This window comes from Centrocercus urophasianus, unplaced genomic scaffold, assembly GCF_019232065.1.
Source record: "Centrocercus urophasianus isolate 14NV4802_14NV808 unplaced genomic scaffold, USGS_Curo_1.0 seq_20, whole genome shotgun sequence".
Classification (NCBI taxonomy): Eukaryota; Metazoa; Chordata; class Aves; order Galliformes; family Phasianidae; genus Centrocercus; species Centrocercus urophasianus.
In genome coordinates, this window is record NW_024884756.1 from 11,521,746 (window position 1) to 11,531,458 (window position 9,713).

The window sequence follows — 9,713 nt, forward strand, 5'->3', positions numbered from 1 at the left end:
ATAACTTTACAAGCTGGTAGCTTAGGACTCTGCTGCATTGACTTGTCCATTCTTAATTTTCACAGTTTCTCTGAAAAAATTACTAGATGCTAGCTCCTTGGAAACTTAAGGGTGAGCTTCATTCCAACCATCTTTTTATGGCAAAACCAGCATAGCTTGAGAAGATTACTTGGCAATTAGTGGGGGAAAAACTCAAATAATCATTCACTAAGAGAATTACTTAGAAGCTGTTAATGCAGATGTAACATAACCTGTTGACTAGGTTATGTACAGGTTGTTAGCAGTGGATCAGTGGCAACTTACTGAACCTAAGGAAACTGTTGCAGAAAGAAATGTCTATTTTTACACTCAACTGTCTGAAGACCAAGGATGTCTTAGTTGAGGCAAGTCCTCACAGTTTCCTTCATGGTGAAAATCAGGTTGAGGTAGACCTAGATTATGGGATCTCCTCTTGAAATCTCAATGCTACTCCCCAGGAAGATACTTCCACCTTAACGTAAACCCTTGTCATTCCAACTGGGCCTCAGGCTGTGCCTGTGTATGCATTAGAAATGGGCCTTCATCCTTAGGCTATTAGTATTCCATGCTAGATTCTTGGCAGGGTAGTGCCATCTCTCCTCCTGCATCTTACCCTTCTCCACCAAATTTATGAAGTTGATCAGGTGCTGTGCTACTGTGATGTTGTTTCCACAGTCTCTCTGCCTTTACCAAGACTGTCCTTTACATAATGGTGCCTGACCTCTGCCTCTGCAGTTCTACTCTGAGCTCGGTTCAGACACTGGCAGAGAATTTGTTACTTGCATTGCTGTAGGGTTCAGATTAGAACCTGTTCCTTCTTTATAAAAAGAAGACCATGAACTGTGCTCCAGTAACTGGCTCTGGACTTGTTTGCACATCAATGCTTGCCTTGCATTTGAGTCTCCTTTCAGCATTGCCAGATCCATACCCAAGCAAGCCTGGAGGTCAAATTGCTGTTCATTCTTGCTGATTGGACAGACAGAATGCGTTTCCTCTCAGACTGACTTTTATTCACATCATAAAGAAAATCTGTAAACAAAATGTGAAGGTTGATTCCTCATATTCTTTTTTTAACTGATTTGGTTACTGGCTTTTGTTGTATTTTTTTTCCCTACAGTTTCCAACTCTTTTCTTTAAAAAACAAATAACAAAAAACAAAAGCAAACAAACAAACAAAAAAACAACTTTCCAGGGAAGGAATAAGTATGCTTAAAATCCTACTTGTTTGTAAATAACTGAGAAGCTACAGGCCATTAACCATTCATAATTATAATCCTAATGTCAAATTTCCATTTACATTTGTGTTAAAACCTAAGTGGATGCTTCATAAGATTTTGAACCTTCAGGTTTTGTGCTGAAGCTATTCAGCACTTGAAAGTGCTGTGCATTTTGGAAACTGAACTGTACGGTTTATAAACCCATTCCAGAAAGAGTAGCCTTTTCTTTGGCAAGGTTTCTTTCTTTGTTTTGTGAGGCACCAACATATAACTTAGCTCTTCTGTCCCCAGTCTTTCTTTCCCCCAGTTTGTTATTAAGAGTAATCAGATTATGCCCAGCGTTGTCTTTTGCAGGGAGTGGCATCAGAGCTGGACTGAGCCACTACAATTTTTCCTAAAATTTTCTTCTATGCTGGTTTGTCACTAGATTTTTTAAAATTAATATTTGTTGAATTGATGATGGTTGATAGTAAATAGCTGAATCAATGCATGTTGGAGTTTGAACGCTTCTGTTTAATGTGGATTGGACAACATTGGCTAGCTGAAATATTTCATATTTAAACCTTATCTTGCCTCTGGTGATACATATCTGCAGTACACATACCTGCCATTGACAGAATTTGGTTGTTCAATGTTGTTTTGAAACAATTGTGTGCATTTTATTTCTAGGCCAAAGCCATTGCATGAAATTCCAGCCTTCTACTGCCCTGACAAAAACAAAGTGAATTTCATACCTAAAAGTGGCTCTGCTTTCTGCCTTGTCAGCATCCTCAAGCCACTTCTTCCCACGCAGGATCTTACGTTGAAGGGCACTACACACAGCCTGACTGTCTCATCTGGCATGACACCCAGTTTGTTACAGCCCATCTCTATGACTTCCTTGTCTGCGAACACAGATCAAGACAGGATCTCTCGTGGAACAAGTACAGTAATACCACAGACCTCTATACTCCAGCAAACAGGACGTATTGAGGAAGCTGAAGGATAGATGTCTTGACATTTTTCTGGGCAACTACTGGGGAAAAAAATTGGAACCAGTTGACTGGATCTTTCTGATTGCGCTATTTGCATTGTTTTAACAACTTATGGCACTGTCATAATTGAACTGTTTGTATAATGACAGTTTGGTACATTGAGAAATTCAGGATGATGCAGCAGCTGATACTCTGTTGCACATCCTACTTATGAAGACTTCAGTTCTGTTTACCACCTGCTTTTTTTTTTTTTTAAATACTGATGAAAGCTGAGACTGTTGTAATGCTCTGCCATTTACAGGACCAATTGTTGTGATACTGTGTGCCCTTCGACTGTTTCCCACTAAAAGAAAAATATTGAGACCAATCAGCTGACCCCATTTTACCATGCAACCTGCAGAGGGGATGGGCAATCAAGTGGTTTTGCAAAATGTCTTTTGTATGAAAACATGGATTTTATAACAAAGACTTTGCCTTTTCTGATGTGTAGTGGGTAGTGTTTAAAAGACGTATTTCTGGTGACAATTCCCCCCTATGTTCCCCCATCACTTTTTTTTTTTTGTTTTATTTTACAGTAGAGAAGATAAGATTCATTTTAATTCACTGTTTTACAGCTGCTGGGACCAAAGGATTGCTGAAGTATTTAAGCAATCTCAAATTATGTGACCTTCCTGAACAGCCTCAGCCCTAAGTAAGACAAGTTAATGTGTTTGAAAACTTTAAAACAGTAGAGTATCCAGAAAGCAGTGTTAATGCGTAGGGTATTTTTTAAATTGATATTGTAAGTTTGTGCTTCCCGTAAGTCGCATTCTTAAAACTCCTTCCTTCACCTGGCTGCTGTCAGTGATGGTTTATTGGCTGGAGAATTGTATTTTAAAGCACTTGTCCCAGCAGTGTTCCACTTGTGCATGGAATTTTTGTACAGGAGTGGGGAAAAACATGTTATGTTCTGGTTCCCTGTTATTCCAGAAAATGTGCCGCTTACCTCTTACAGGCTTGCTTGGTTACTTGCAGAGTTAGTTGCCATGAATTGTTGATCACTCTTGACAAAAATCTGCTCTGATGTGACTCTTCACTGTATTATAGACCCTGGCTATGTGATACTGAAATACCTGTGCATGATTTCCTCTCTTTTTGTCATAGTGGTGTTTTCTGCGTATGTTGAGTGTGTTGGCTTGTCAGCCATGGTATTTGTTACACAGCAGTTTACTGCAGCAGACATGTTCTCCCTTTTTGACTAGCAACTTAGGCTGGTGTGTAAAACAGGATTTTTTGACGCTTATTCTGTCCTCATCTGCAGCAGTTTATGGTTCCTTTGAAGTTGTAAGGGAAGGGGCTATTTCAAATGAAAGCTATTCAGAGACTTCAGTGAGGTTTCTCTTGTGTTCCAAGGGTTCATTTTATGTATTTGAGTAAATACAATATAGATAAGTGCAAAAAAACCTGCAGTGACTTGAATGCCAATGTCATATCATCCTATAAAATGTTTGCCTTCTAGCCTCTTTTACAGAGGTACATTCAGTCATTTCAAATTAATATAATTGTGGATATTTTGTGGGTCTGAATATTGGTCTGTTAAGCATGAGTCATTCCTACTGACTTGCAGATGCATTGCTTCCCTGGCTGAGTTGCAGTCTCAGATCCCTCCCTAATTACATCTATCTAAAGATTGTACTGTAAATATACCAGCTTTGCTCAGTGTTTAATATGCTGAATTTGGTTGCAGACATTTCACTAGGAGAAAAAAATAATCTTCGTACTTTTGCAGATAATAGTCACAGTTCTGATGCACACATACTGTTCCTCTAAATCCAGAGTAAATAACTGTCTGATAGCAATAAACTTCACTGAGCAGGTAAGTGTAAATCACAGTGGCCTACACAAGTCCTGCATTTAGAGTGTATGTTAAGCCCCTCTTTAAAACATAATGTAGAACTTCAGCAAATTAAAAATGTTCCAGGAAGTCTGAAAATACTTCATCTGTTAAATTAGCAAATGAATATAATTTAATATACCATTTTTCTTCTCATCAAAATAGATAGCATCATACAGACGGGACTAAAAAGCTCTGGTTTTGAGTGGCAGCTCTGATTTACACTGAAAAAGTTGTTGGAGAGGAGAAGACTTTGTGCACTAAATTTGTGTGCTATGATCAGTTAATGAGGCTTTGTGGTATTAATCTTTTTCTTCTGAAGGAGTTCCAGTGAAATTTGAAGACTAGTATATACTGCTTTAGACAGGTTGTTTAAAGCTGGTGTGGCTGGATTCATGAGAGATGGGATCATTCAGGTGAAGGAAGTTGTTGTAAATCTACTTTTTTCTGTAGCAGTAGCATGTAAAGAGTTCTCCATCAGTGCCAAAATGCATAGTGCTTTTTCAGGAGATCTTAACTAAATAGTTAAGAACTGAAGGGCTAAAGTTAACAAATAGCCTTTGTTATGGCCTTGAGACTTAACTGATTTAACCAAAACTGCATTCTGATGCTTGTTTTAATCAGAGTGATCTCTCAAACAGTAGCAAGCTTTCTTAACCTGGAACTTTTTTTTTCCTCTTGCTGTAGTACTCAAGCATCTCTTCAGTAGCTCACATTGTATATTATTGGACAATGTACTACATATATTACCGAGCCCATCTGTTAAAAATACAAATAGAAGTATATGAGGGATTTGTTTTTTATCAAAACAAATTGGATTCAGGACGACTTTTTTTTTTTAATGTACAGGACTGTTCATTGCTGTGGCAGCTCTACTTTAATGTGAATCCACACTAAGGACTCAGAATTAAGAAAATATAACAGCTCTTGTTCCAAGACCAGCTTTTACAAGTATGCATATAAAACTTAGCCTTAAACTTCGTATGTGCTGTCTTGTGCCATTGCAGAGCTGCAAGGTAAAGTATTTAAATCAGATTAAAGGTAGGTTTGAGGGTGTATATAACTTAAAAGAAAAAAAACCAAACAACTCATTTGTATATAGAGTTGAGATACTCAGTTTTATGAGGGGTTAACATATGGCTCAAGCACAGTTATACTGAAAGGTTTCTAGTTCTTTTGGCATTCTTCAAATCCTAACTATGCATAGACCCAGTCAGTTCCTTGATTACCTACTTTGTAGCTTGAATATGTAAAAGGTCTATTTTTACATACAACTTGACACACTTGATACTGTTTTCCTGATATTTTACACTTCTAGCCCAACTTTGAAGGCTGATAGCAGTGTTCAGTGACACTGACAGTTGATCTTTTGAGATATTCTAACTAGTGTTCCTCCAGTTGTAAATTTCACGTAACTCACAAGGAGGTCGTTGTTGTTTTAATGAAGGTCTATGCTGGCAGCTATGACTGGACTCTTTACTTTAAAAATCTGAGGCACGAGGAAGAGGACTTCTCATTAAACTGTAACGTGATTTAGCTATTCATTCTTTTCTTGGTGCTGTAATCATGTAGCAACAAATTTAAGTACATGGAAAAGTAAGAAAATAATAATAAAAAATATTGAGTACATAGAGCTTAAGAGGAAATTCTTGCTTGCATGCACATATCTTGAGAGAAAAGGGAGTGCAAATTAAATACACCGTACTGTGGAAGTGTTTGATGCATTTGCTGTTGCATTATGTAAATCAGCTCTTAAAAAGTATGTTTACTCTCAGGGCTTTCTTTTGTTTGTTCTAAGATGCAGTTTAGTGATATTGAAAGCTTACGATTTTCTAAGATCACTGAAGTCTGAGCCTTTTGGGAAGAAAAATGCTTCTAAAAATAGCTACTTGCATCATTTTATTGCTGTAATAGCTGGAAATGTTTTTGGTATTAACATAAACCTACTGGGAAATATCTTTGAAGATTCATTGTCCTACCATATAAAAAGCTTGCTGCTTCTGATCTTGATACTCAGAATTATTGTTGCTAAGACTTGAAACAAGGAGCATGCAACTTTCAGAATAGCGCGGGGGGTGGAAATGCAAAGAAGTCAAATCCATTAACCTTTCTTCTGCCTCAGGCCTAACTTCTTTTTGCTTATGGAGTTTACTGCCATACCAATTCTATTAATTTGTTGCTGAAACGTGAGCTATCTCTCTTGCCCATCTGTCTTTACAGTAATTCACTGCTAGTGAAATCTGTTTTCTTGTGGGATATCTGACAGCTTCTCCACGAAACTGAAAGGGGAGTGAGGAGAACACATAGGCACCAGTAACTTGTAGTTACCAAGATCGTTGCTGCTGAGTGACTTCTGAGATATTTTAATTTCCATTGTCTCATTGTGTACGCACAGGCAGTCTGCGTAGGCCTGCTTCTGTAAACTGTAGGATTTGGTATTTTAGACAATCTTTTTTTATGGACAGTTTTTCAAAACTTTACTCATACAGAACTGATACATAATTTTAATACAAATATCTTCAAAGCAAAGCTTGTTTGTCATTCTTGTTCTCATGAAATTAATATACCATTAATATAACCTGCAAAAAAAGATCCTTGCTATACAAGCACACAGACACTTGAGAATGTCAGGACTGTGCTTTTTTTCCATGTGGTTTTGTAGTTTAAGTGCACTTCATCAAATGTCAGAGCCTAATGATGTTGTGATGACTTAGTCTCAAGCAAGTTGATGCATTAAAAGAAAAAGTTTAGCTCTTAGAAAGATAATAGAAAGCTCATCTTCCCTTAAACTAGGGAATGAGAAGCACTGTGGAAAATTGATTTCTTCGTTTGAAGAGTTCGTATGAAATTGTTTTCCTTAATCTGGATATTTAGGAAAACAAAATGACCATTCACTGCAAGATGTACCTGTATATTTTCTTGAATTTGAGTGTTCAACAATGCTGGGAGTCAGTCTTGCTATTGAACGTTTATTTATGCAAGGAATGATCTAGATGCATTGTTTTGATTCTGTTGTGTTACTTGTTAAGTTGGGAAAGAATGCTAACTATTCAGGAGTGTTTGGTGAAAATCCAGTCCTGTATATCACCTGGACTGCAACATTCTTTCTGAGTGCTCCAGCTGGAAATGGTGTCCTCTTAATTTTTTCTTGATTCATTGCATGTCATCAGTAAGTACTTAGGTATGGTCTTGGCTTATTAGTTCTTCACTGGGATTTGTATTTGACTATGGAGACTTTCGTAGTGTTGACAGGTGTATCTGAATTGCAGAAGAGGACTTGACCTGAAAACACTAGAAGCTTCTTACACAGATGTATTCTGATAGAACTCTTTGGATAAATCTAGTAAGCTGAAAAGCAGAAACCAAACAACCCTCTTTGGACTCAGTCACCCTCATTTTCATTAGATTAATAGTCAAAGAATACTGCTTGGCTTTATTCTTTCATTTATTGAAATGTGCAATTTTTGAGAGTAACAGTTAAAGGCTGTGCAGAACTGCCATTAGATTGGTCTCTATATGAAATTGGCTGATGTGTTTTCCTCTGTTACACTGTGATTAATTTGTGGAGGTCTTCTTGTGTGTGTTGTACAGATCAGTTACTTGTTGCATGTAAGGCTATTTTTGTAAGCAAGAGGAATTCCGGGGATGATATGCATAAAGGGCCTATTCTGAAGTGATGTACACTGGTGTAAAACTGGAGCAGCTCTACTCATTTCTATGGAATTCTTGATTTACGCTAGTCTTTGCTATGTGTAGTTATGCCAGTACTATTTTGCACAATGTTGTTTTAAATCTTGAGTACTGAATTGTGAACTGTTTCCACTAGAAACAGTAAAAATTTTTACAAACTGCAATAGTGGAATGTTTTTGGGATTTTTATTTTATTTTTTGCCTAAAATAAAAAGTCATCACTTCCATCATGGGCTAATTTTGTATTTGTTTTTAGTAGTGAAGTTTTATGTGCTTTGACAACTTGAAGATTTGTGTCAGAATTTACTGTGTAGTAGCTCTTAAATAAAATATGCACTTTCAGTCTTCGAATTCTTTTCACACCATGTATTGCATACAGGTAAACTACAAGACATGTTAAGAAGAGATGAAGATAATCTATGAAAGCAAAGGAGTAACTGCATAGTGAGAAATGAAAATCCTTCAATTCACTGTTTTCACTGTAAGAAGTTATGTTCTTCAGTTAAAAAGCTGTTCATTTTGTTTATTTACATAGTGAGATAGAACTAGGCAGAATACCTGCTGGGAGGGTTTCCTCAGGTATCTCAGTTTTTCTTTAGAATTAGGTTTGAATGTACAACAAATTAGTATAGAAGTTATAAACTAAGGCTGCTTGTGTTTTTTCCTGTTCCCTTGTTGTCATTTTACTTTATGTTGAGTCTTCTCTCAATTTTTGGCAAGTTACTGCTCTCTTAACATATTTCTTCTATTTAGGGTATTTACAGAAGCACTGCTGAGCAATCATACATGAATGGAGTCCAGTGCTGTGCAAGGTAAACTTAATTACAGATTATAGTGGAGGAAATAATTCCGGTGATATTCTCTCACACTTGAAATAGGAAGGATTCATTGCCACCATGTGTACCCTTTTCCCGATATTTACTTGTTCCAAATAAACCTTATTTGCTGCCTCCTGCATTTTCCATTTACAGAACCCTGTTTCCTGTACTTGTGTTTAAGGGAGTCCTTGAATGATGGCCTGTGGCTGGTGCTTGTGCTGCAGGAACGTGTCTGTAATGAATAATGCTTTCACGCTGTGGTAACATTAGTTTTAGGAAGGAAAAAGAAATCAGTATCAGGGTGAAAACTAATTACTGCAAGGAAAGCAGAATACTTCATTAATCCCTACACTTCTGAGTTGGGGTACATATATGGTCTGATTAAGCTGTTCATTGAGAAATTTTGTTACACCATACATTGTGGATGTTTTTGCTGATGCTGTATGTGTAGCTGATCAATATGAGCACATTTAACCATTGATTGATATGGCAATTAGAGAGGTATCCTCCTACCAGGAGCTTTTACTCACTTCTGTGAATACGCATGTAGGGGAACGAGTCAGGGCTTGAAGTGGTGATGGAGCACCTGGTGCAGGGCTGTGTCTGGCCCAGGGAGCACAGACAGATTGTTTGCATCTGTGCTCCCCAGCTGACCAGGAGGGGTGGACGCAGGTGGAGCCCCCTGGGCTCATAAAAGGGCCAGCCTCTGAAGGGAGAGCTCTCTTGGACCCGGATTGCTTTTGAGGAGGAGTGCTGCACAGCCAGGAGCCCCTTCACCAGTTGGGTGAGTGCCGTTATTCTTTCTGTATGAGACTTGCTCTCTATAACTACCTGAAGGGAGATTTTATTGAGCTGGGGGTCTCCCTCTTCTCTTGTGTAGCTAGCAATAGGGCTCAAGTTGTGCTGGGGGAAATTCAGGCTGGATGTTAAGAAACACTACTTTTTTTGAAAGAGTGGTCAGGCACTGGAATGGGCTGCACAGGGAGGTGGTGGAGTCACTGACCCTGGAGGTGTTCAAGGAGAGTTTAGATGTTCTGTAGAGGGACATGGTTTAGAGAGAACTATTGGTAATGGCTGGCCTGGATCTTGTAGGTCTCTTCCAACCTTGGTGGTTCTGTGATTC

General features: G+C 38.0%; 1 protein-coding gene across 1 annotated transcript in view; it reads left to right on the plus strand.

Moving 5' to 3' along the window:
- Positions 1-7,999, plus strand: part of FAM117B (family with sequence similarity 117 member B) — a 29,117-nt gene extending 21,118 nt beyond the window's left edge. The window contains exon 9 of the mRNA XM_042822375.1: positions 1,905-7,999. Coding sequence (XP_042678309.1) covers positions 1,905-2,223 — 319 coding nt within the window. The 3' untranslated portion in view covers positions 2,224-7,999. The remainder of the gene's footprint in view (positions 1-1,904) is intronic.
- The last annotated feature ends 1,714 nt before the right edge of the window (positions 8,000-9,713 follow it).